This window comes from Arachis hypogaea, chromosome 13 (genome assembly GCF_003086295.3).
Source record: "Arachis hypogaea cultivar Tifrunner chromosome 13, arahy.Tifrunner.gnm2.J5K5, whole genome shotgun sequence".
Taxonomy (NCBI): domain Eukaryota; kingdom Viridiplantae; phylum Streptophyta; class Magnoliopsida; order Fabales; family Fabaceae; genus Arachis; species Arachis hypogaea.
Genome location: NC_092048.1, coordinates 143,824,086 through 143,849,989, shown reverse-complemented (window position 1 = coordinate 143,849,989; position 25,904 = coordinate 143,824,086). Strand labels below are relative to the sequence as shown.

Sequence of the window (25,904 nt, the reverse complement as noted above, 5' to 3'; positions counted from 1 at the left end):
TTCTCCAAAACGATGTAATTGGCTCTAATAATTGAAATAAATTATGACCCTGCGGTGAACGCTGCCTATAATATATATACAATATTTAAAGAGAAAGCATTACCAATGATTTAGGAAATCATCAACGCATGGTTTGACTTACGCAATCATGACTTTGAAAGGTTTTACCTAGTCAACAAATTCAACTTGAAATTGTTTAAGAAACACTTGCTATAAAATACTTTTAATCTTTTAAGCAAAATATTTGTGATTATTTTTATAAAAATATCTTTAAGTAACTATTTTAAAAATTAGTCTCTATGCACCTACTGTAAAAAACTTTACATTACCAATAAAAAATGTAAGAAATAACTAAATCATACTATGTAAGTGTAGTAGTGGATTGTTTTTATTCTCACTATTTTAACTATTAAAGTATAAAAATTAGCATTATATATTTTAATATATATATATATATATATGTATTATTTCACATATTTATAATATACAATTTTATATTTTAATATATATTTTACACGAATAATTGATTTGATTTTTACTAATGATTGATAAAAATATATCCGCTTACACATTTAAAGAGGATAGAAAGTTTGATTGATCGATTTCATGTGTAAACTTCCGTGTCAATTCACCTATAAAAATTTTCAGCCTATTTTTAACCCTCAACCAACACATCCTAAGTATACTAAAAACAATTTTCAAAATGAAGGCAAAATTGTTATCATCCATACAAAAATCATAATCTCATATTTAGAGGGGAACAAAAAGCTAGTATGAAGAACTTCTATCCTCGAATCCCTTGGTAGGATCCCATTCTATTCGAATTAACAAAGCAGTTTTTACACTAAGGATTTTAGATTCCTCTGGCTGCAGTATAAACAGATTAAACAGAAGACAATGTCACAAAGTATTTCAGTGTTCTCCAATATAATTATATAATATGAAAGGGAGAAGAAAGATTCGCATTAGGATTGTTCCCCAACAATTGCTTGCATATAATCCAGCAAAGAAAGCATGCATCATTGAACTCGAACTCACTGTAAAGCACGAACCGTGAACTAAGCAAATCCCCACATGCATTACCCTGAAGCGTGAAAGAATAGTAATTACTGTTACCAGAAAAAAATATTGCAAGTAAAAAATATATAATATAATATAATGTAATATGGCTCCTAAGATAATTAAGTATGATTATAAAGATGTGCCTGATCATAGTGAATTACCTTACTATAAGTTTATGGGGACTCTCAAACCATCATGAGCCAGCTGCACTAGAATTCCTTCCCTAAGCACAATTTAGAAGCAACCTCATCATTTGCCAACACGTCAAAAGGACAAAAGATAACTAGTTGAGACTTAAACAAAAGTCACATGATCTTGTTACCATGGGTGCTTCGCCTGATTTATTTTTAACAGCTAAGCTTTTACTATGTCAAGATGGACAAGCAATGTACCTTCTAGACCACTCCATTAATAATTCATTGTCCTGATGGTGATCAAACTCGTGATTCATTCCAATCAGTAGGGCTTGTTTTGGACATAACATCTTCACAGTTTCAAGCGTCTGTAAAATCACAAATGATGTGAACTCTGCCTCGGGAAGATATAAAGTCTAACCTGTATAATTATAGATAATGAGAACACATCATTTGTAAAATGCAAAACTAACCTGTGGAAGACAAAGGTGAAACTTATTTGATCCAGTCTGCCATAATGCAAAGAGGAATATCAAGAAGAACGGCTATCACTGGGAATGTAAAGAAAGAAAACTAAAATATGGAATTAACATGTTTCAGAAATGGCAAGAGTAGGAATATCCAATAAAATAAGTTGGAGCTCTACAAGATTGTCTATATTGAAATATGAACATAAGGTATGCCAAAATGATGTGAGGCCCAAGAAGTTCCTTTGTGAAAATTATGATTGGAAAAAAAAAACAAGGAACTCTGCATTAGGAAAAAAAAAAAAAAAGAAAAACTCATGACTGGAGAATAGATACAGTTTACACAGATTCATCACTTTGTGTTCCTTCAGCACTACTGACCTTATACAATGAATCCAATATCAGAAGATCCAACCGTCCAGCCCCACTTTTTGAAATGACTGTAAAATGAATATTAACTCAGTTAGATGTAAAAATGCAACTTCAGAATAGATTCTTCTTAGGTAAACAACAGCAAAGTTTAAAAACACGTGTAAAACTAATTGATTAAAACAGAGATAAATGAAATCCTAGCTAGCACAGTTATAGGGAAAATAGAAAACACTGGTAAAGCAACGAATTCATGTATCAAAGCAAGAATAAAGTAATTTGGAGCGCACCATAATCTGTGGTAGCTGGAATCCGTGAGACATCAGATAAATAAGCTACCTTACTTTTGTCACCAAAGAGAAAGCCCAAACAGATGTAATCCTCTCCATGCATTACCTACATCCAGAAATGAAGTGCTGGAGTCCTTGTAATAAAAAAAAAGGGTTATTGCATTCTCACCATTAATGACAAAGGTTGTGATGATTAACTGGTAAAGGAGTCAATTTTAAGCCTGATGCAAAAAATGGTTGATTGCAGTCTTCAGCAATTATGTTCCAGGAAAATTGAGCTACCCTTCGTATTTCTTGCCCTTCTTTGAGTTTTTTCTTTACCAAATAAGGTAATTTGGTTTCCAAGCTGTTGCAAACATTTAAAGCATGGAATCAACTACCATAAAGCAAAAGGCACTCATAATATCAAATGAAAGTAAATAGTACTGAAATAGTAACATTCACAATCACATATAGAACCTGTAGGCCTAGAGTGAAAAAGAGCAGGGTATATTTAACGTGAGCAAAAGCAGGATGTAGAACCTAGTCATTGAATGCTGAGTCAAGTATACGGGAGTAGGATCAATATCATTTGTGGGACTAACTGGTTGAATACTACGAACATCATCCAATCCAAGGACAGCATCAGCATGCTCATGAGTCAAAACAATCTGTAATGCAATCAACAATGAATGAATTGCTTTCAAAAAACGACCAACATAAATTGCAAGCATGAAAGGATGGTGAGAGCAGGGTGATTAGAGCAACTGACAGAATCTATTCTTGGAATGTGATGATGAAGAAACCACCTAAGCACCGTTTCCCTGAAGGTCTTGCCAGCATCAATGAGAATATAGCTGTGATTGCCGTCGCTTTCGCAATAATCGATTAAGAGGGACGCATTACACCTGATCAGTCAATAGCATCCTGAATGAGCATAAAGATTGCAAGCGTCGAAGAGTGACGTAAGATGGAAGAAAACGAAAGAGGTGACCTGTAATTAGGGTTTCGGTTGGGAGGGAGAGAGAGCGATTGGAAACAAACGTGACAGGGAGGATGGGAGGGAGAGATGAGGCACCTCGGATAGGGGATGGCGCTGGAGCAGCCTGTCCCCATGAATATCAATGCCGATTCCGAGGAGGAGCCACCACTCACCGACACAGTTGCCGCCATGCTTCAATGAAGAAAGATGAAACAGTTGAATTTCATTGGACTTCCGAGTTCGATCTTTAAACACTGATTAGGTGTTCTGTGTTCAATCCAAGTAGCTACTGTATAGAAAAAATATTGACTTTGATTTTTTTAGAGTTCAATTGATAGTAAATTAAGGATGCGTTTTGGATTTTTTATTTTTATTTTATTTTTAGTGTTTTTTATTTTTAAATTTTATATAAAAAATAAAAATAATAAAATTTTATTTTTTATTTTTATTTCATATTTTTTTATAAAATTTTAAAAATAAATAATACTAAAAATAGAAATAAAAAATTAAAACATAAACCAAACGTACTTGAAAGATTCTAGTTTCATCCTTTTTTTATTTGAAATATGGTGAGTTACATTCTCAAACAATAAAAAATAAAGGTTAAAATTTATATTTGTACTTCTTTTTAAAAATCAGGAGATCCAACCACAAAAATTTTTTTTTAAAAAATTATTCATTAAACATGCACATTTCATCATTTTTAACCTCTTCTGAGTTCATATATCATTCTACTTTACTAAGCGTAGATCATTTATTCTCTAATCTAAAAAAAATCATTGCGAATAAGATTGATCAATTAGTAGAATTCATCCATGTTCCAGAAGATTCTCAGACACGAGCCACTATCACTTATCAAACTAAGTCAAGAAGAGATAATGCTTATCCTTATCTTCCAGTTGGCATTGTATAATAGGCTTGTTTAAATTCTATAAGATATGATTGTCGATCAGAGACCTCTATAAAAAGAGAGGCTTATCTCAGTTGTAACATTGTAATATACTCATCCTTTCCTATCTCACAAAATATTCTAAATCTCTATTCTCTCTCTGAAAGCTTAACTAGTATTATTTCCTTCCTCCTTATCTAGTGTCATTAAGTATGCTCTGGACTTGTCTCTTATTTCAGAGAATCCTGCTCATCAGAATATGGCATAGATAGGATCCACAGGAATTTTTCATAGTGAAAAAAGGACTCTATCTTATAACATCAAATTTTGCTCGGACCCTTTAAATCTCAACTGATATGGTGATGGATAGGGATAAGCATGATGGTGTTGTAGCATCGATCTCCTGAAGTACTGAAGATCCACTCCTGTGGTATCAGAGCCTCAGGTTTAATATGAGGAAGAAGGTGGAACTAGTCAAAGCAAGTAAGAGAGAACTTACTAAACATGGACATTTCATCATCATCTGTGTCACTTCATTGCTCAGCACAGTCACAATCAGGGTCATACATAGAGGGATCAAATGAAATGGCCATTAATATGAGAAACATAGACAAGTCTTCTGTTTTCATAGAAATGCACCGGCGAATCATCTTGATTGTGAGTATTTTGTACTCGAACTGGAGAGATCATATTAATCCTACTGAAAGATGATCCTCGCAGGAGAGTTTGTTTGACTACTCCTAGTTTCTGAAAAACAATAGTCACTGTTCCATCACTATTGTGGGTAAGAGTTGGTGGAGCTGTAGTATGAATATCAACATGTTCCTTGGAAAAGGCTTTCTCATAATCAATAATCCATTCCAATAGAATAATAGAAGAAAGTTCTTCAGTGGTGATCATCCTTAGAATGTTTATAATTGCTGGTCCTCTGACATTATTAGTGAACATGCATAATGTTTCTCCTGTAGTGTTTGGGAGATTGAGATCAAGAGCATGATCTTAGACTCTGTAGAGGACTTGGTGGTGCAAAGTAACCTGTTCAGCATTGGAGTATTGGATTACTTCAACTAGCTGTATTTGAATCTTCAATCTATAAGGTATCGTTGGGTCTGATAACCTCATGGTGAAATTGGGAGTAATAGTAAGAATAACACTTCCGTTTGAAAGTATAGTGACCAACACTCCAATCAAGGCATATTGATAATCCTTGAAAGTACTATCTAAAAGAGTAACATTGGCTGTTACAGAAAGAGATCTTTTTCCATGAAGAGTTAGAACAAGCCTAACTGCTCCTAGATGTAAATGGGTGTAGCCTTAGACTTGATAATTTTGGATGAGTTTTTGCGGAATTTTCAGAGTTATATACTGTTCAACAGTAGTGGCTTTCAAACCATACTGTTGTAAATGAGAATATTGGATGAATTTTTTTGTGGAGGAAAATGGTTTTTGGTGATAAGATGGCAGATGATGGTGAGGATTGATTTCTTTTGTCTTTGATAGAAGGAGTAGAGACTAATAAGTGGATATTCATTGTGCAGATGTAAATGACTAGTTTCAGGATTAGTTCTTTGATAGGTCTAGAAAGAAAATCAGCAAGAGTGTCTTCATGTCCCTCTATGTGTTTTACCTTAAATTTATAACGGGAGAACCAGTCTTTTCATCGCAAGAGCTGAGAGTCTGGCAGAATCTTTTTCTTGATTTCCAGCATTGATGGAAAAGAGATGTTATCCATTTCCATAGTGAAATAATAGGAACTGATGTGAAAATTGAATTTTTCTATCCCACACTTGACAGCAAGGATTTCTTTGTAAGTGGCATATGGTAGTGTTTTTCTGATTCTTTGAACTGTCCGCTAGCATGCGCACAGTAATATCTTGTTCCATTAGTTTCTTCAAGTAACACAGCTCCCCAGAATTCGTCACTGGCATCTTTTTAGTATCTTTGTTCCTGTGCTAGAAATCTTTAAAGGAGGAGGGTCTTGTGTTATTTTCTTCAAATTTTGGGAGTCTATTTAAGTCTCTATGGTGGGAGTTTCTTTTTCAAGAGTTTTGACAGTTGGCTGGTGTGTCTGGTCACATCTAGAATAAAGTCTTTGATGTAGTTTATAATTCCTAAGAATTATTGAACATGTTTGACGATCATGTTTTCATAAGGGAAATGGATAAATTCTTTAGCAATATGATTCACTGGTTGAAAAAATACGTCTTGAAAAACTATCATGAAGAACTAAATTTTTGTTTGGGCAATAAAACTCTTTTTTTATGACAGCATGATTCTCTGCTCTTCTATGATTTGAGTGAATTGGGCTAGGAATGTCTTATGGGCTTCATTATTTTTTTAGAACAGTAGAATGTCATCAATGTAAATGAGTGTGGAATGTAAAATGAGCTCTAAGATCTTGATCATTATTTTTTGGATGAGAGATGGGGCCACTTTGAGTTCAAATGGCATTACTGTCCACTAATATTGGACTTCAGAAATATAGAAGGCTGTTTTGTATCTATCTTCAGGATGGAGTCCAGTTTTCTAAAATCCAATTTTTAGATCAAATTTGCTGATTATTTTTGTCTCACTTAGCCTTTGTGTGATAACTGGAATTCTTAGTAAAGGAAAGTTATCGTCTTGCAAAAAGACATTGAGCGGCTTGTAATCAATAATGAGCCTCTTTTTTTCTCTATTTTGCTCAGCTCTTTTCTCAACATAAAAAGCTTGACATGCCCAATTAGAATTGGTTGATTCAATGAGTCTTTGGACAAGAAGAGTTGCACATTCAACTCTTGCTAATTTGAGATCTTCAGGATTCATCCCGGAGTGGGTGGCCTTAGTTGGGTCAATGTCCTCATTCCTTTTGAAAGGAAGACGAACGTACAAATTTGGATTTTTTCACAAAGATGCAGGGTGGTTGAATTGATCATGACTGTCGCAACAAGTATTGAGGAGTTGTTGTTGGATCTCCTTATATTCTTCTGGAGCTTCTTGAATCTCAAAGATGCTTTGTATCCCTATTTAAGGTAAGAACTATCTTTTGTAACTCAACCTAGTGGGCTTGATTTGTGGTCCATGGATTCGATAAAAAGCATCAAATTCAAACAAGACATCCTTTTTTAGGAGATAACTTTTCAATACCCTGAACCAAGTAGTCTGGCCTGCAAATATTTCAAATCCTATGGATTTTCTAGAAATTAGATCAATGGTGAAGACTTCTTTATTAGCTACTGAAATTTTTTTATGAAAAGGTGCCCACATTTCTGCGGGTAAAACATGTGGATTTAGAATGGTGGCACATGATCCAGTATCCATCAATGCAATAGCTTTCAATGGTTTGTCATATTTAGAAGTCTTGATCTTTAAATAAAAATGGGGTCGAGGGGTACCATTAATCCGCTTTATTCCCAAGGACCTAAGATATCCAAGTCATTCTTTCGAAATTTTCAGTCCTTTAGGAATCATTGTAGTAATGGAAGATATTGTAAAGACTGATCTTTCTGATGAAAAATAATCTTTTGAGCTGCTTTCTTTTGGATAAGAGTTTTGAAAAACATATTGGGTATCACCATCTTTGTCTTCTTACTCTTCAAGTACTGATTCAAGATCTTCTTCATCTTTTATGGACGCTGCATCCATTAAAGACTAAAGTATTTTTTTTTCTTTGTCTTGTTGGGACATGATTTAGCAAAATGACATTGTTTTTCACAAATAAAGCATTTGTTTGTCTTCTTGCTATGGATGTTTTTTTTTCTTTTGAAATAACGGAAAAGTCTTTGCTTTCTTCTACCTTTTCTGAATGTCTTATGTTGAAACGTCTTGCATTGTTGCTGCCAATGTGTTTTTGTTTTGGCTTGCACTCACACATGCTGTGTTCTTTACATTTGATCTTCAGATAGGATTTACTGCATGTTCTTTTGAGTTTGCTTGAATTTTGAGTGAGCCTTTTAAACATTTGTTGCTGTTTACATAGCTTATCTAAGGCAACTAGAGTTAGTTGGTATATTTCTTCCATGGTGGTGGTAGCTACTTCTTTACGAAGAGTCATCATCATTCGCTGTAGTTTTGGTTTGAGTTCATCTGGCAAGGATGCCATGAAGACTTGTTTGAGGGGTGGATTACTATTTTCTCTAAGAAGATAATATTTAGTAGCCATCCTCTTGTAATGCTTTTCTAAGTCTTTCCTGTTGAGTGAGCATCATTTCATTTCAAAATACTCTTGGAAGTTTCTTTTCTGAATGATTGTAATATCTCCTAGGAACTCTTGGTGTAATACTCCCAAAAACTGAGAAAAAGTACTATTGATGAGTTGAAGTCTTTCATATTCAGAAAGGTTGTTAACCCATTCACGAAGATTGTCAGTCATTTAATTTATGAAGTATGCAAGGACTTGTTGCTTGAAAGATTTAGATTATTCATGTTGGTTTCAATCCAAGCACCAAATTCATTCAACCTTTCTCTGTATCTTGAAAGTAAAATATTATCAAAGATGAACCATTTATTAGAAGTTTTTACTTCAAAAGATCCTATTTGTGGAGGATTAACTGAAGTTGTTAGTTTATTATCTTCTTCTTTTGGATTGACCATAACTATTACTGAAAGGTTTGCCAAATAATTTTTTTGAACCATTCAACAGACTCAACTGAATCTTTAGTGGTTTCTTTTGTATATTCATCAGTGATTTCTCCAACAATTGATTGATCATTCAAAGTGAGAGCATTAATTGTCCAGTTCGGGACAGGTGATCATTCTTTAATGTCCTTATCTTTTGAAGGAGGATTAGTGAATGTACTTTCTCTGAAAAAATTTATTGGTCTCTAGAGAGGATAAGGCCTGGGTTAGAGTGGTGGTTGTGACTGGGTTTGGGATGAATAATGTCATCCCTGGGAAAAGATATATTTTTTGGTATGAACTTGTTTGGCTAAATGATAAGTATATTTGAAGATGGATTCATAATTTGGAGTTTAGGTGGTGAATATGTTGAAGGAAATAAGATAGGTGAATATGATGAATATGATTTAGGATACATAGATAATAGATCTATGGCCAATACTTGAGGCACAGTCTTTTTTTTCTTTCGTGATTTTATCTCTATGATTAGTTCTATATGGTTCTATTTAGTATAAAAATAGGACAAAATAAGATACTAAGAATAAGGCATAAAAAATAAAAATATAAAAAGTAATATTTTTATATTTTATTTAGTAATAAATTAAATAAATTATAAAAATTTAATTTATTTTTTATTTTGTTTTCATTAAAAAATTTTAGAAGTAAAATATAATAATAAAAAATCAAATTATAAAAGATTAATAAAAATAATAAAAAAATAAACAATAAATGGTATCTTTTAATAATATTTTATATTTTTTTATCAAGACATAAAATATATTAATTTAATATTTTAAATATAATTTTTTTTATTTAAATATCTATATATATCTCATCTTATAATTTTATATCTCTATATCTTATTGTTAGTGTCCCATACTTGTAAATAGACTTAGACAGCCTATGTGTTAAAGCTAATTATCTGAGTGATGTCATTAGTGTATACTTTAACTTGATCATGACTCTCACTCTTGTAGGTTGTAGCCTCCTATGTATGTTTTGGCCATTGGGGTTATAATTGTAAAAAACTAAAAATAAAGTAACTGACCTAACTACTAGCCTCTCTCTATATTTTTCTATAATGTGACTTCAAATGTGAGAATAATCACCGTTCAATTATTAGTTCTTCCTTAAGTCACTAATTACTTTTTACATATTTATTTTATGTGTGAGATTAATTATCATAACTTGCAGAGACTAGATACATGAAAATATTACTCTAAACACTCAAAACAATCTTATATATATATCTTCTGCATATTCATATATATCTCATTAATTTTTTAGTTTTGTTGTGATTGGTTATTATTGTAATGCTCTAACATTTAAACTTTTCTTTTTTATATTTTAAATTGAAGATTAAGTGTCAATAAATACTATACTTTTAAGCATATAATTAAATAATTATATTAGATATATACTAAAATCAATCACTAATTATCAATATAAAATATATATTAAAAATTTAGAATATAAATATATATTAAAAATAATTAAATAATATATATATATTTATACACAAATATATTAGTAGTTGATTTATGTATACAAATAATATTTTGATAATTAAATAACTCCTTATATATATGTTCCGGTTTTTGGAGAACAAAGGTGAAGGAAAGCATTGTGTTTTTTTCCCAGCATAGGAATTAAATAAACCAATAATAAGGTGAGTCAAAAAGGAAATAAAAGTAAGGTGAGGATGAAACGGGTAAATCAATGCATGCCTGATCAATCATGATATGGTGTACACCACTATCATATAATGATTTATATATGGTGGAAGCATAGTGGGACAAATATGCTGGCATGGCATGGCATTCTCTTAAAAGTATGACATATGATGAGAATTGAGAAAAAAGCTAGCTTTTGGCCCTTGATGCATTATCATCATGAGCTACATATGGAGGTGGTGGTAGGGATCAATTTGAATGAAGATATATATTTATATATTCATCAGAAAATGTTTTGTTTAGCTGCTACTTTTATTGCTTTTTTATTTAATTTGTTGCAACCACCATGCTGAAAGTTTAACCATCATTTAAGAGAAAAGAAAAGACATACACGCAAGTGAAACAATGGAAATCTTAGTTTGACTTGAACCGAACGAGGAAGGACATGAATCAGAAAGGGTTTTTCACTTTTCCAAAAATATCATTGTAGACAACAAATCAGCTACTAAAATTAATCATCAATATATTTTTGTATAAATACATATGTGGTTTAATTTATTTTTAATCTGTATATATATTTATATTTTAACATATATGTTATATTGGTGACTGATAACTAATTTTAATATACATATAGTATATGGTGGTTACTTTTCACATGCAAGGGCCATAACAAACGGTGTATCGTGTTTTTGCTTCCGGGGTAAGCTCCCATCATTATGCCTTTTCTCATCATTCGTCACACCATTAAGAAAAACACCATGCCCGGCCCCAGCTACACTCGTTAACTTTCTTCAATTCATTACATGTGCCAATTACATTTTTATTGTTATTATTATTATTAACTTTGAGGAATCATCATCAATACATAAGAAAGTAGCATGTGTGCATAGTAGTTTTTGATGAAAAATCTCTCCATCGTATTAATTTGTATTATGTCTTCAAAACTGTGACGTCAATACAAGGGACGCAAGTGGCAACTAATAATAAACACAATATATATACTTACGTAAATAGTAGTATATATACTATTCTACGGTGAGAGTCATCATGAATTTAAGAACGATCACCATCTTAATTTATTACAAAATAAAGAATCCAAGTTTCATAATGGATCATCTTCATGCACAATCCTATGAGTATGAGGTAAATTACATTTATATGCTTCAGTTAGAAACAAATTAAATCATCAACAGCTTCATATAATCTTATATATAAACCATACCGACAGATCATGATGTATATTCAATTATTCACGGAATGGTTGTGAATTATCGTCGGCAATTAATAAATACCGTGACTCGTGTATGCTTATTAATAGAACTAACAAAATAGTGTGATTTTAGATATTATATGATAGGGAACCGTTTAGAATTTAGATATTATGCTAGCTAGGGATCAAATTAAAAACGTGCATATTGTACCTTCATATTATTATCATACATATATATGATGTGTAGCATCTTCGGACAATAATGCATAATTTTAATCCGATCCGATCCATAGCAAAAGCACCTACAGCTGCTCTTTTGTCAGTTTCTTCAATTTCTTCGAACATCATCCAAGAAATGTAGCTGGAAATGATAGATAAACTGCACATCAACGTTATTTTTCACATGTTATATATACCATAGTCATATTTTTTTAGAGGATTATATACATTAGTCATGTTTTGGGCTAGTAAGTAGGAACAGCGTTTCTTGTACATATCAATTATCTATCTTATTCTTATCTCTATCTCATATATCAGAAAGGACGAATAATATTATGTAGATTATCTTTATTTGAGTATTTTTTTTATTTTTTATATTAAAATAACTAATAAAAAGTAAAAAATAAAAATTTATACAAAAGTAAAATATATTTTTTGTACTTGAAATTTGTCAAAAATTTAAAAATATCTCTAAATTTTATTTTGTTTCAATTTTTTTCTTAAATTAAAAAATTTTATTTACATCAAATATACTCTTAATGACTAAATTTTCAAAATGTTTAAAACTGATTCAGTAATAATATATGACAACTCTATCTAATTTGCTTATATTAAAGTTTGCTAGTTTTTGTAAAACTGATATTTAGTTAGTGCTAAATTTTTTAAAAAATTAACCATCAGAAATATATTTAATATAAAAAAAGATTAGGGGCAATATTTTTATTAAAATTTGGTCAAACAAAAGAAAAATGAATAATCTCATACTATTGGATAAAATCTCATACCATTAAAAACATCAATAATAACTAATTGATGACTACAAATTACAAAACTTACTCATTCTTAACACTCCTCTTTAATGTAACTAAAAAATCTTTGAAACAAAATTAAAACAAAAAATATACTTTATTCATTATACAAATATCGAATGAATGAGAAAAATGATTTTGTATAATAAGTGCCCATACTCCATATCCATAGTAATATAATATGAACACCAACTGTGTAGCTTGCGCTGTATAATATTACCTAATAGCTTTATATATGTATAATGAGTACTTAGGCTACATTGACAAGATCATTATTATACAAATAAATGATGACCAAGTCAGATAGAACTAATTGCATTGATCTATGATTATCCTACATCATCTAGTGTTTAATAAGACATAATGTTCTGTTTTGTCTCCCACCCATAGCTATATATAATATAATAAAGTTAATCCGTAGCTGATTGGATTGTGCTTTTGGACCACATCCTCATCAAATATATAAGGCCAATATTGATTAGATAATATAATAACTTACAAATTACTTCACCTGAAAATCAAATAATTAACAATAATTTTCTTATACTATTAAGCACACGTTAGTATGTTATTTCAATCCTAAGCAATATATAATAAACATTGAGGATCCTGAATCTTCTGATGAACACTCCACAAGGGATACAAATAGAGAAAGATAAAAGGAAATTGTTGAAAAATGAAGATATATAATACATATAGAGAATCATTAAGGGCACACCGTTAGTTGATGACTATAAATCTGACCTCAAAAAGTGATTGATTACGGTCACTAATTGGAATAAGTTTGATTTGAAAATGAATTTAACGCATGCCTTGTCCCCTATGAGGTGTCAAACCCTCCTTATCCCATGGCCAACGTAACCTTTTCTTAACTTTTTCTTCTTCAGCCATACACACAACTCCACATTTTCTGACAATTAAAAGCAATAATTATTCTGTGATACTTAACTTAATCCATGCATGCTGATCTTATTTAATTTTTTTATCTTCTTAGCTCGTTTTTCCCTAAGTAGGAAAATTTGAAAAATCCATGCATACCAAAATCATGGCATGATTAATTCGGTGCATGAAGACAAACAAGAGCTTAACAGAAAATGCCATGACCCACAGGAAAAAAGAGAATCAAAAGCATGGTGCAAAAGGAAGGAAAAGGGAACACACAACTCATGATTATGTCTGTGGGGACTTCAATACAATTCCACCATAAACATACATTTTCCTTCAATTATCACTAACCCCCTTCTCACAAATTAATAATATGACACAAATGTGATGAAATCATAACTGTCAGTATCATGCTTACTTCATAATGCAGATAAAATAATTAATTTAATTCAACAAAAATTCACATTCATCTAGCCATTTCAGTAAAAAAAAAAAAAAACCTTCTTAACGTCTAATTAATAATCACTATACAAATAACTTTACTAGTGAAAATTTATTATATAAAGTGAATGATGAATTCTAGTTGAAAAAGTGAGATTGAAGCAAAAGAGAGTGAAAGTCAATCAGTGACAATTTTCAATTTTCTTTAATAATAATAATAATAATAATAATAATAATAATAATAATAATAATAATAATAATAATAATAATAATAATAATAATTCTGGCTTGTTTCCATATAAAAGCATAGGCTCCTTATCACATGGCTAGATAGAAAGGAAAGCTAAGCATAAGCTTTGCTCTGTGTTTTCTTTTTCCGGTCAATATCCGGCAAGGGAACCGGAGAACGTCGTAGGAAAAAATGGACGAATCATGCAGAATTGGTACGGGGATAATGCGGGGTCTCCCTCGACGGAGATCGGTGGAGGACAGGTGGAGGCGCCGCTCCATATTCTCCGGCTCCGAACCTGCGGTGGACGCCGCCGAAGACTTCGCTGACGTCTTCGGCGGCCCGCCGAGGACACTCCTTGCGCACAAATACTCCAACTCCGGAAGCTCGTTCTACGAGGAGGTTTTCAGGCCGCCGGAGTTCGTTTCTCCGGCAACGAGATGTGGTCGGAACCTGCCTGTGTTCAGGATTCCATCGGCGAGGAACAACGGGTTTTACAGTGACATATTTGGCTCAGACGACGAACGGAGATCCAGGGAACGGTCAAGATCGCAATCGAAGGGGACATCGTCGTCGGTGCTGAGCTCGGAGGAGCTGAGCCCTCGCCGGCCGGCGATCGGAGATGACGTGGCACTGTCTGGTTTAGCTTCAAAGCTGAGGTACGTAGCCTGTAACGGAAACAATGTTTTTGCTTGTTCCACTGTTTATTTTACTGCACTTTTGACGTGTATGGCCTTTGTGAATGGTGATTAACTAGGTAGAGAATCAGAATACTAAATAATGTGAACAATAGATATATTAGATGTTCAATTCAATAGATATACTGATGATTATGTTCATTATTTTTTATTGGATTAACCATGGTTATTTCTTTTGTTAAATGTTTATAACTTAGTCTTATACAAGCACAAGATAAATCTTTTGTGTGAATATGTTAGGTATACTGGTGAGTATGGTGAATATATTTGACTATGTTACTCTACTATGCAGTTAAATTGTTTGAGAATGTAACCTGGTTACATCCTCGCCAGAAAATATTCGTATACTTAAATTTATTTTACAGTAATGTATAATACTATGTGAATTTATTTGAGAAGAATGTTATAGTGCTACTTTTTTTAAATATTCTTTTCGTATTAAGAAAAGGTATACATACAAGTGTTGTAAATTATGCTTCTCTTTATTTATTTAAGTGAAGATGCTGTAATAAATGATTTTTACGATATCTAATAAAAAAAATAAGTAAATCTTAATGCAAGTTATGTTATTTTGTTTTGCAAGATGAACATAATTTGTGAAATTTTGGCAATACGGTAACAAGGATTCTGAATCTGAGAGTTCTACAGTGATTTTTACAGGCCAATCAGTGTTCCATGGAGATGGAACTCATCCTCTATGATGCCTGAGGAATACCCGGATAACCATGGGGTACCAACTTCTCCATGCGATTCTCAGTCAGTTGAATTTCAATTTCCTGATAATGAATTCAAGGAAATCTTCAAAAGCTCAAATTTAGGATCCTCAAGAAGAGTCACATCTCCAGAAACCATCAGTTTTGAATATGACTCATATCAAAGCGTCAAAGGATTTACCGATGATTGGGAGCTCAATTCCCCTATTTCTGTTGTCTCTTCACTCCGTCAAGAGCCTGAAGCAAAATATTCAGTTCATGATGGTGTGCTTAAACAACAAATTATAGAGGATGATGATGACGACTATGATGAGGACGAAGATGAAGTTATGAGCTCCTATGTCATAGAGCTCAACTCCAATCTCAGGAGGGAAGATTGTGAAGCATCAGCCATAGATGAAGCAATTGCATGGGCCAAAGAGAAGTTTCAATCAGGGAGCTCTGATGAAGGATCAAGCAGTAAAAATGATAGCAATGAACAAACTGCTAAAACAAAAGGTGATTCATTGTCTTCACTAACTGAATATTTCGCTTTTTCATACAATGTCCTCATTTGGATACACTGGAACAGACAAAAGCAGACACTTATTATTTGTATCTGACTGTATAATGCAGGAAGCTTTGAATGCCATGATGATGAAATCGAAATAGTTGAATCTCCCAAGGTAATATATATTAAATTGATGATACTAAATTACATTTCGACTTGATCATTTTACTAGTTGACAAAATAACTTGGCCAAGAAAACAAACGGTAGAATCTATTCAACTAGAATGATGTGTATAATCCAATTGCAATAACTAAGAATGAGGATATGTTAATAGAAATGAGTTGTTGCAAGTTACAACATGCATTCTGTCCGAAATTAACATTTGGTGTTTGTTGAAGCAGTTAAATTTCCAAACACTACCCAGTAAATATAATAGTTCCACTTTTTCTACAGAAACCACTGACGGAAACAGAGGAGTTAGACAGAGACATAAGGTTGTGGTCATCCGGCAAAGAAACTGACATCCGGCTACTCCTTTCAACACTGCATCATGTAAAATTTTATTTGCTTAAATCTTTTGGAGCTGTTTAAACCATTGGCATGCACGGGTAGACGAAGAACTTACATGGTTATATGTTTCAATTGCTAGGTTCTATGGCCTGAGAGTGGCTGGTATGCTGTTCCTCTTATGAGTCTAATAGAAAGCTCAAAGGTGAAGAAGGCTTATCAGAAAGCAAGGTTATGCCTGCATCCTGACAAACTTCAGCAAAGAGGAGCCACAGTCTTGCAGAAGTATGTAGCAGAGAAGGTTTTCTCCATTCTTCAGGTGTGTAAACTATATATCACATATAGATAGGTTCTGCCATTATGTTTCTTTGCACACTAATGTATAGAGTGAGGAACGATACCAAAGTTAACATTATCTATTTTGGAACAGGATGCATGGGCAGCATTCATATCTATGGATGTTTCATTTTTAAGAGGCAGATGATGGAAATTGCTGATCACTCAGTTTTGGCAAACCCCAAGCTAGAAATTTGGAATAATGGAAGGTTTTTGTTGGCATGCAGTAGATACACATGATATTTGAATTTTGAAAGCATCTGCTCCTTTGTACAAATGATTAACCGAGGACTATTTTGTTATTTATGTCTGTATTAGTTGCTGTTTGATCCCTTTTAGGTGTTACTTATGATGTATTTAATAGGAAGTTATTTGATTGATCTTAGTATATGATTTGTATATGATGACATGGAACCAAGATTCAGTTTCTGTTTAAAAATGTGACATTATTAGATGCTGTTAGAGTAAGGAAAAAGTTTGCTCGTCTTTGCAAGTTCAATTGAAACATACAGAATTACATTATTATCTTGCTGTCTGGAAGATTACATTTCATCAGTTTTGGTGAACCTCTGATACGGGCAAACAAAGATTTGCTCTAGAATGCTAAGGAACCTATACTAAAGAATTAGAAATCTATTGCATAGAATGTTAAGTATATATAAACAAAATAAGATCCAAACTTGGCACTGAATTCATGTACATAAATATACACAGAAAATAATACTCTCATCAGTGAGTGTCACCCACCCCTGCTCTATCAGCTCCCTAAACTCTTGATCAGTGCTCTTAAGCATCAGTGACAAAGGCAAATTGATACCACTTTGCAACACCTCCATGTGCCTAGGCTTTATCCTGTTCTCCAAACTAAAAGAAAAGTACTGGGGAAATTCTTTCAGCTCCTTCAGTTTCTTCCCCATTTCCCCAACAAGATACTCAAACTTGGGCCGAAAATTAACTTCAATGTTGAAAGTGAGCAATGATGGACATCTCAAGACCATATCCTTAACCTCATCCTTAGAGAATCCTAAACTCTCCAAATATCTCAGCTTAGGGATTAAGGATTTCTCAACACTAGACACCAACAGAACAGGTTCTTGATAAGCCAGGGCCTTCAAGTCCTTCAAGCCAAATCTTCTAAGATAAAACAAAGTTGGCTTAAGCTGATCTACAACACTGGCGGTGAGCAAGTATGGACACTTATTGATAACCTTCCTAAAGCTATGATCCGGGACTTTGAGGTCTTGTGAGAGAAAGTCAAAAACTGGGTCAAGCTGAGCATTAATGTCAGAGGTGAGAATCTTGGGGCACATGGAAATGATCCTAGGAATGTCCTTGTGCTGGATGTCTTTGGAAAGAAGGAAGGAGATAATGGATTGAATGGATTCCATTGAAGCTGTGGTTAGAGCAGGGTTCTGGGACAATGCTTTGCCAGCATCAACGCCCATGATCTCAAGGCAGAGGATTTTCTCTTTGAATTGAAGAGAGAGCCTTGCAGTTGTTAGAGGGTAAAGTGGGTGAGTTTGGAGGAGGCTAGTGAGATGAGTGTTTGTGTTAGGTTGGTGAGAATTGAAAGGAGTTGTTGATGGTCTGTGGGAATGGGAGGATGAGAAGGTGCACATTGAAGTGTGTAGAGCAACCGCTCCAACCGCCCTAGCAGCACCTGACATGGTATGGTGGAAGTGGAAAGGGGGATGATTGTCCTGTAATAATATCTCCAATGAAATCCTAATATTATGCCACTATGGGATGACACGTGGAGATTACTTTCAAACTTGATTGGCTGAAAATAGATTGCCACATATCATTTCGTTGATTGAAGCAATGTATCATAGAATTTGAGATTCTGACAGTGTAGTAAATACGGGAAATCACAATTAACAGTAGCGCACACATTTTTTTTATTAAAGCATTTGACTCTAACATTTCCTTAAAATAATTCTACTATTATTCTATTTTTTTCCTAATCTGAAAAGAGCTGTATTACACCGTTGAAAAAGACTAAAATTAAAAGACAAAAACTAAAAAATTGAAACTAAAACATTGAGACCGAAAGATTAAACTAAATTAAATCTCTGTAATTTATTTGATGTAAAGTGTATTTGACTGACCAACGAGTTATAGCTCAAATGACAGTCTTCTTATACCTAAAAGTTGCGAGTTTGAGCCTTACTCCTAACTTAAAAAAAAAAAAGGAAATGCAAAGTAAACAATAACTATCTAAACAACATGAACAACCATCAATCAAATAAAAATACATTACATTCTAATTTAATGCTCTTAATTAAATTTACTCTTTTAACCCTATTAATTCACATTGTTCACACATTATTCAAAAAAATTGTTAGTCACCTATACTTTTTCAAAAAAAAGGTGTACATGACTGAGTTATGTCTTAGTTTGTGTTTAATTCAAGATAAATATGAAGATTTGAGTTAATATTCAATTTAACCCTAAACTTATACGCAAGTTTCAATTTAGTCCCTGAAATTTCAATTACCTTTTTTTAGTCTTCAAAATTTGTAAATGTGACTCACATTAGTCCTTGGCTCCTTGCAACAATTTTTCGACCCAAAAATGTTAATGAAGCGTTGACATAGACAATCAAATGTCATGCTAGAATTTGTAAAACGACGTTATTTTGGTTTTGGTGCTGAAATAGCCCAAAAACAACACTGGATCATTTGTTTTAGAAAAAAAAATTAATAAACACTACTTACAAGCTTTTTTGGTCATATTTGCAAAGTTTAGAAACTAAATATTTTTTATAATTTTGGACAACTTCCAATCCTAAGTATCACAACACACTCACCCACACAACATTAAGGGTTCTTTTTCTAGTCTCTTAAAATATACACCACCTTAGTGCATCCTAACTAACATTATTTTCCTCAGTTTTTTATCCCTTTTTTCCGAATGGATTTATCGTGACATAGATAAGCACAAAACGTCATTGAATAAAATGGTAAATTAATGCATCATGTGCACAAAAATTGTCGAACAATGTGCAAATATTATGAGTTGATTATGGATGGATAATTTATCTAAATGAATCCCACCCCTCCCCAATTTTTTTCAACCAAAGGTAGTAAAAAACAATGAAGGTTAAACATGAAACATCAAAGCTTAAATGAGATATGCAGAAGACTTAAAACCACTAAATTGCAGTTCAACTACAGATGAATGCCCAATTGATCGGCTTAAAATTGGATATGCATATCCATCGCAGTAGATAAATGGAACGATGACATTGACAGAGCAAAAATGCCCATATTATAGAAGGGGAAATCTTTCAGAAACTGCGATTGTTATTCGTTGCACTAATTCATTAATCCCGCACCAGTGATACAAATTATAAATAAAAGGAACAAATAACAGAAAACTATTATAAAAAGCAAATACATCATCACAGTATTTACACTTAAATGCCTCTAACTAGGAATCTCGAAGCAAACTGAAGTTGTTCCATAAAAGCTTTAGTCTTCTACATAATTAATTGACCATGCATATTAATGCACGAGATCTATAAGTTCTGCTGAACAACTGATTATCTATTTATCTGTATACGATTATTTGCACAGAAACAGCAAAAGAGAACAAAAAAGAAAAAGTCTGCTAGACCCTCGAAATCTCTACCCAGAGACTTTGAAATATACCTAGAGTAGCATGCCTTGACATCCTGCATTAAGTTTCAGTCACCCAAAATAGTCAGGAACAATGTCATCTTAAGAAGTGCAGTAAAACACTTGCATATCATATTTATAGACTGCAAAATGAAACACTTACAAGCAAATGGAAATAAGCAAAAAGCACACCAATCTCAGAGTTGACCATGACTTCTGCTCATAGATTGGTTGCGAAGGAGCTTTGAGAAGGTGCTTGCTGATCATTCTGCTGGAAGATATTCAAGGGCAGAAACATGTCATTCATTACAGAAACAAGTACATGAGTCTTAATGTGTAACTGGCCAAGAGTTTGATCAGCGTCATTCTCACTCTCTACTATTAATTACTACCATTTTTGTAAAACTACTTTTCTATAAACATACTGATGATTGAATATGCATGTCTAGCAATGTAGAATGCTTCCATCCTTTTATATCCAACAAAAATTCTATTATCTGGATATAATTCAGTGAACTAGTACACGAAAAGGAACCAAATAATAAACAAATTGCATTTATGCAATAAGATAAAAGAAAGTATGTATTGATCTGCCAACATGAAATTAAAAAACAGTAAAGTGAAAAATCAAACTTCACATTCTGAATAAGATTCATTCCATTCTACCAAAATTGGAAATTTAGTGATCAATCCAAAATAAATAAATAGCTAGGAGGGATAATGGAAAAATCAATTGCCGAATGGGACATACCTTGTAAAGGGATGCAGCAGACTCAGATTGTACAGTTGGAATTGCATTGTGCCCAAGAGACCGCAAAGCATCCAAAGCATCTAACGTCAGCTGCCAACCGCAGAGTGCAATTGCATCACTGCTAGTGCTTGGAACAGAATTAGCACAGCCAGCAGCAGCAACATTGCCATTCACCCAAGGGCAATATTGGTTGTGATGGGCAATAGGATCAAATTCTACACCACCTTCATAATTACTTTCTCCTTTTGGAGGCCCTAAATAATTTAGCAGTGTTAGTGGCTTTCCCCCAAAAGTATGTAGCAACTAATTGATGAAATGCAACAAGGCCTTGGAATGAATTAGAATATCCATTTCCGATATGGTATGAAAATCCATCACCCCACTAAGGAACATGTTTGGTTGATGCATAGAAGAACCTTGAGACATATGATGGGGAATTCTAAGGAAGTGATGTTTTTATCCAGTTGTAAATTCTACATTAATGAGTCAACACCATATTTCACACAACTCCTTTCGTTAAGGTTTCAACCAAAACATTGGCCGAGTTCACAACAGCTCATATTCAGGCAGGCACAAATGATCAAGCAAGCAGAAATAAACAGTCAAACGTCAGAGAGTAACCAATTGTCTGTCAATTATAATGAAATTTCAATTTTTTCAATTTTTACAATTCGAACATTTTTTCCCATTGTTGAAAGGGTTATAAAAGAGGAAAAGAAATAAAAGGAATAATAAAAAATTGACTGAGATGTTGTGTTTATAAAGCATTAAGCCATGAACATCTACTTGTACTGTAATTTGGTCAAATACTAATGTGATACAAGACCCTAGATCAAAACAAATCAAGAAACACAACAAAATACAAACATCAGGCTCGCTTTTATCTCCCATCAAACAGAAAGGGCAGAAAGTTTAAGTTTTGCGATACCATTTCAAGTTTATATGGATTGTTCGGGAGTGGTAATACAGCAGTAAAATCTAGTAAAATTAGTAAAAGCAAATCAGTCACATCTACAATTAAAGGGAACACTAGTTAAAACCTTGGAAAGTAATGAAACTGTAATTACACTAATGGAGTTAGTGTTAATGAAATTGTTAAGTCAGTTTTTAAGTCTCCATTGGAGTCCATCTGTACCCACCACCTATCTTCAATCCATCTTTGTGATTTCACCTCTACATTCTACCTACTTATGTACTCGGGAAGGGTAACAACTAACAAGTAAAACAAGTCAAGAACATTGAAATACAGAGCTTACCTATCCCATTTGCTAAAGCAAAATCTGGTTCGAGGCCACTTTTGTTGGTGAACGATGATTTACTATCCTTAATGATCTCTTCCTTGGTATTTTCACAAGCAGAATATATATTAGCATTGCAAGAATGAGATGGATGACTACTGGTAGCAGGTGGTAGATTGCGGTTTTGACTAATCTTTTCACCACTTCAACAGATTCTGCCTTTGTAGAACAACCAATTTTCGATCCACTGTCTGCGCCTTCCTGACCCAGAGTGAGACATCATCTCCCTTGCCTATCAAACAGACCTTCCCTGTTTTCAGCATCTTCTACTCTATGCTCCATTTCGCCAACAACACTATCAGCTCTGTGCACAGATATATCTGCTCCGTGGATTTCAGCTTCATGACTAGCACACATTCCAACACTGCCTCCACTAATTCCAAAACTGATTCCATCTCGTGCTGGAGCAGTCACAGTTTCTGCATTGAAAAGTTCTTCCCCATAGTTTGTACTACTGACACCCACTTCACCAGGGACAGCTTCAGTTGCTGTTTGAAAACAAGTACTCTGTTGAGCTAGATTGCTATTATTCAGTTCTGATGTTTCATTCATGTCCACATTGCCATGGGTGCTAGAGGAGGGGAAGTGGGCATCATCAAGGTCTCCAGGATAATTTTCAACACTTTCCATAGAATCATCATTTACACTATGACATACTGTATCCATTGCAATGACAGAAGATGCACGGGTTGAGTCTCTAGCTGATTGGATTCCGATTATGCGGTCATTACCTTGATGCAATGAAGAAACTCGAGTACCAGAAGCATAAGCATCAAAACCCATCGAATGACTAGGACCAGCACCAGATGAGTCTCTTTGATGTGGTGAAGAATGTGTGTCAAAAATATCAGAGTCACGGGCACGTTTTGAGGGACCAGCTGAATATTGTCCACCATCTGTGACTTCATCACCATCACGATCAATCACAGTTCCTTCAACACTATCAGCCTGCTGCTGCAACCTGGGAACTGGCCTGTCATCTGAGCTTCCCCCTTTTTCAAGATTTCTCTTACGAGAGCTTGGCCCTCGTGATTCATATGAAGCTGCGCGGTCACCAATCTCACTGCCTGAAGGCTGGCCAATCATCAAATCCCTTCCCATATCTTCATCATGAGTATTTTCAGATGTTGCTGTCCTTCCAAAAGGAGTAAAAGAAAACCCTCCAGCCATGGTAAGATTCAAATCCAAATCAGAGTTTGCCAACAGTTTACCCTCATTTGTTGTTGCAACTTCATCACGGTCTTCGACCTGATCTTTCTCGGCATCATCAGCTGCAACCCAACCGCTTATTCCACTAGCTGCACTCACTCCACGAGTCAATCCTATCTTTTTGCTGGTATCAGGAATATCTATGCTGTTGGCATTCGGTGCAAAACGAGCAGGACGAGGAACAGTCAAGAAATCTAAAATTCTAACCGTAGCACCACATAAGCTACAGTCAAGCAACGGGGACCTACAGTCAAATCTAGACTCCTTAAGAGAAGCCTTTCCCTTTCTGGCGTCCCTTTTAGCACAAGCAGAAACTGCTTTCAGCCCTGGATCTTGAGTACGATGAAGTTGATTCTTGCCAAAAGAATGTCCATTCCTTTCGGATTGAGCAGAGTGCTCTTCACAATCCTGGACATTTAAAAGCCACCGGGGTTCCCAACCACAAAGGCTTATAAGCTTTTGAGACTGCCAAAAAGAAGAAAGAGAAGCATATTAGCTTATAATAGTTGTAACCTAAGGATCAATTTGACAGCTACAAGTAGACAAAAAATATAAACATCTTACACGAGAAAATAAGCAGTGTGCCTCCTCATGAGAGTTTTCAAGCTCTGATATAATCTCCTGTTTAAAGTTTGCTTCTCCTGACACAAAATTCTGAAGCTGGGACAAAAATCGCTCAATCTGTGGACCTCGAGTAACACACATCAAATCAATTGCAGAGATTGCTACAACTGGGAGACAGGTAAACTGTACAAGTCCATCACATCTATCCTTGTAGCCACCAATTAATGCAGATTGGGGTGTTGGAGGGAACTGTACTAGGCTTTCTGGACAGCTGTTTCCTCTCCAGGCACAATTCACTTTGTGCCAAAATCCAGTTGCCTGGCAAAGGATTCGCTGGCACTTTGAGCTTTTGGCCATTACAATAAGAAAATAAGTTAAAAACAGATGATGAATACTAGCAAAAACAGAGATGTTTAGCATAGTTCTCAATAAAGTATCCTTGACAAACTGGTTCAAATAACAATATAACAATATTTCAAATGACTATATCAGAACAAGAGTTGCAATTTCACAATTTTTAGGAAGCAAATTATAAAACATTTAGCTACAGTTGTTTTCTTGACAACTTTGCAATCACCAACCTTCAGCTGATGTCCAAGATGATGATGATGTAAAATTCAGGCAAGCACCACATGACTCACAGGAAACTTTGTCTACACCAACACTCATCCAACCTTTCTGAGCACAAGCCAATGAATTGATGATCTGGAAGAAACCAAAGGGGCATGTGATCCCTTCAGATTGCCTCATCTCTACTTATAAAACAGTCATAGTAGCAAAGATAACATATAGACGAATAAAAAATAAACAAGATTCCTATCCATAGATAACAAATGACAAATAAATAAATCTTACATATCGATTCTTTCATTTAGACACTCCTCGTATAATTCATAAGCATAGACGCAAACTGCCTCCGGGCTAATCATTAATACTTAACACTACGCATTTTTAGACATCAGATAAATAACTGCCTCTCCTCCAGATGCAGGAATCATCAATGACTCTATAACTCGCTAACCACTAGTAAATAAAAGAAGATCATATACAACTGTGACTACAACATGTATATCTATTTAAAACCATAGCAAATCAAACCTGAGCTTTCCAAGCCAATTTGAAGGAACAAATGTAGCCAATCGCCTCAATAGATCCCCTCTCTCCCAGGGTCTACATGAAGCTCTTGAAGAACCAGAGCCAACAGCACTTGTGCTCAGGGAAGTCCATGGTTGTTGAGAGCCAACACATGAGAGAGAAGCAGCTTTAGAGCCTTGTCCATGACTTGACCCATCTATGCTGCCAACATTCATTGGAACAGCTGCAGACGATGCGCCAGCAGAACTGGAATAATGATTAGGCAAAATTTAGTCAAATTAATGGAATGCAGAACACAAGGCACAAGTGTGCGTGACATGGTAGAATGACCCAAAAGAAGAGAGGGGGGGGGGGAGAATTCTATACATTTCAGCTCCAACAAGAG

The 25,904-nt window shown here is 34.1% G+C and overlaps 4 protein-coding genes and 1 long non-coding RNA gene across 12 annotated transcripts in view; 1 reads left to right on the top strand and 4 right to left on the bottom strand.

Moving 5' to 3' along the window:
* Positions 1-681: 681 nt before the first annotated feature.
* On the bottom strand, positions 682-3,596 carry LOC112792545 (putative hydrolase C777.06c). 7 transcript variants are annotated; one of them, XR_003197490.3, is made up of 10 exons: positions 3,296-3,595; positions 3,074-3,209; positions 2,845-2,972; positions 2,521-2,668; positions 2,323-2,428; positions 2,045-2,103; positions 1,670-1,769; positions 1,455-1,564; positions 1,224-1,285; positions 682-1,084 (listed from the first exon to the last, which is right to left on the bottom strand). XR_003197490.3 is itself a non-coding variant. In XM_025835822.3 (10 exons), exons 1-9 carry the CDS (start codon positions 3,472-3,474, stop codon positions 1,228-1,230), a joined length of 960 nt encoding a protein of 319 aa, XP_025691607.1. In that variant the 5' UTR covers positions 3,475-3,593; the 3' UTR covers positions 682-1,084; positions 1,224-1,227. The 7 variants fall into 7 exon arrangements, 2 of the variants coding, with proteins under 2 accessions (XP_025691607.1, XP_072069056.1); XR_011870107.1 differs by having other exon boundaries at positions 1,670-1,747; positions 3,296-3,593; XM_025835822.3 differs by having other exon boundaries at positions 1,670-1,705; positions 3,296-3,593.
* Positions 3,597-14,311: 10,715 nt separating this feature from the next.
* Positions 14,312-17,507, top strand: LOC112792543 (uncharacterized). 2 transcript variants are annotated; one of them, XM_025835820.3, is made up of 6 exons: positions 14,312-14,896; positions 15,596-16,146; positions 16,264-16,313; positions 16,593-16,691; positions 16,789-16,965; positions 17,077-17,507. In XM_025835820.3, the coding sequence occupies exons 1-6, from the start codon at positions 14,430-14,432 to the stop codon at positions 17,128-17,130; spliced, it is 1,398 nt and encodes a 465-aa protein (XP_025691605.1). In that variant the 5' UTR covers positions 14,312-14,429; the 3' UTR covers positions 17,131-17,507. The 2 variants fall into 2 exon arrangements, with proteins under 2 accessions (XP_025691605.1, XP_025691604.1); XM_025835819.3 differs by having other exon boundaries at positions 14,325-14,896; positions 15,584-16,146.
* Positions 17,477-18,818, bottom strand: LOC112792544 (transcription termination factor MTEF1, chloroplastic-like). Its single transcript, XM_025835821.3, has one exon. It carries the CDS (start codon positions 18,647-18,649, stop codon positions 17,675-17,677), a length of 975 nt encoding a protein of 324 aa, XP_025691606.1. The 5' UTR covers positions 18,650-18,818; the 3' UTR covers positions 17,477-17,674.
* Positions 18,819-20,338: 1,520 nt separating this feature from the next.
* Positions 20,339-22,845, bottom strand: LOC112784017 (uncharacterized). Its single transcript, XR_011870111.1, has 4 exons — positions 22,610-22,845; positions 21,354-21,607; positions 20,766-20,870; positions 20,339-20,658 (listed from the first exon to the last, which is right to left on the bottom strand). It is a non-coding gene; the product is annotated as an uncharacterized lncRNA (long non-coding RNA).
* Positions 22,846-22,870: 25 nt separating this feature from the next.
* The window catches only part of LOC140173125 (uncharacterized), a 7,900-nt gene continuing 4,866 nt past the window's right edge, over positions 22,871-25,904 (bottom strand). The window contains exons 2-4 of the mRNA XM_072210965.1: positions 25,523-25,765; positions 24,425-24,818; positions 22,871-24,325 (exon numbers count right to left, since the gene is read on the bottom strand). Coding sequence (XP_072067066.1) covers positions 22,871-24,325; positions 24,425-24,818; positions 25,523-25,765 — 2,092 coding nt within the window. The remainder of the gene's footprint in view (positions 24,326-24,424; positions 24,819-25,522; positions 25,766-25,904) is intronic.

Excerpts from the sequence above, each read along its gene's own strand:
- LOC112792545 (XM_025835822.3), bottom strand. The coding sequence starts at position 3,474 with ATGGCGGCAACTGTGTCGGTGAGTGGTGGCTCCTCCTCGGAATCGGCA. Across the intron at positions 2,973-3,073 it reads ACATTCCAAGAATAGATTCT|ATTGTTTTGACTCATGAGCA; the intron begins GTCAGTTGCTCT and ends ATTGCATTACAG. Across the intron at positions 2,669-2,844 it reads ACTCAGCATTCAATGACTAG|CTTGGAAACCAAATTACCTT; the intron begins GTTCTACATCCT and ends TGTTTGCAACAG.
- LOC112792543 (XM_025835819.3), top strand. The coding sequence starts at position 14,430 with ATGGACGAATCATGCAGAATTGGTACGGGGATAATGCGGGGTCTCCCT. Across the intron at positions 14,897-15,583 it reads GGTTTAGCTTCAAAGCTGAG|TGATTTTTACAGGCCAATCA; the intron begins GTACGTAGCCTG and ends AGAGTTCTACAG. Across the intron at positions 16,314-16,592 it reads AAATAGTTGAATCTCCCAAG|AAACCACTGACGGAAACAGA; the intron begins GTAATATATATT and ends CTTTTTCTACAG.
- LOC112792544 (XM_025835821.3), bottom strand. The coding sequence starts at position 18,649 with ATGTCAGGTGCTGCTAGGGCGGTTGGAGCGGTTGCTCTACACACTTCA.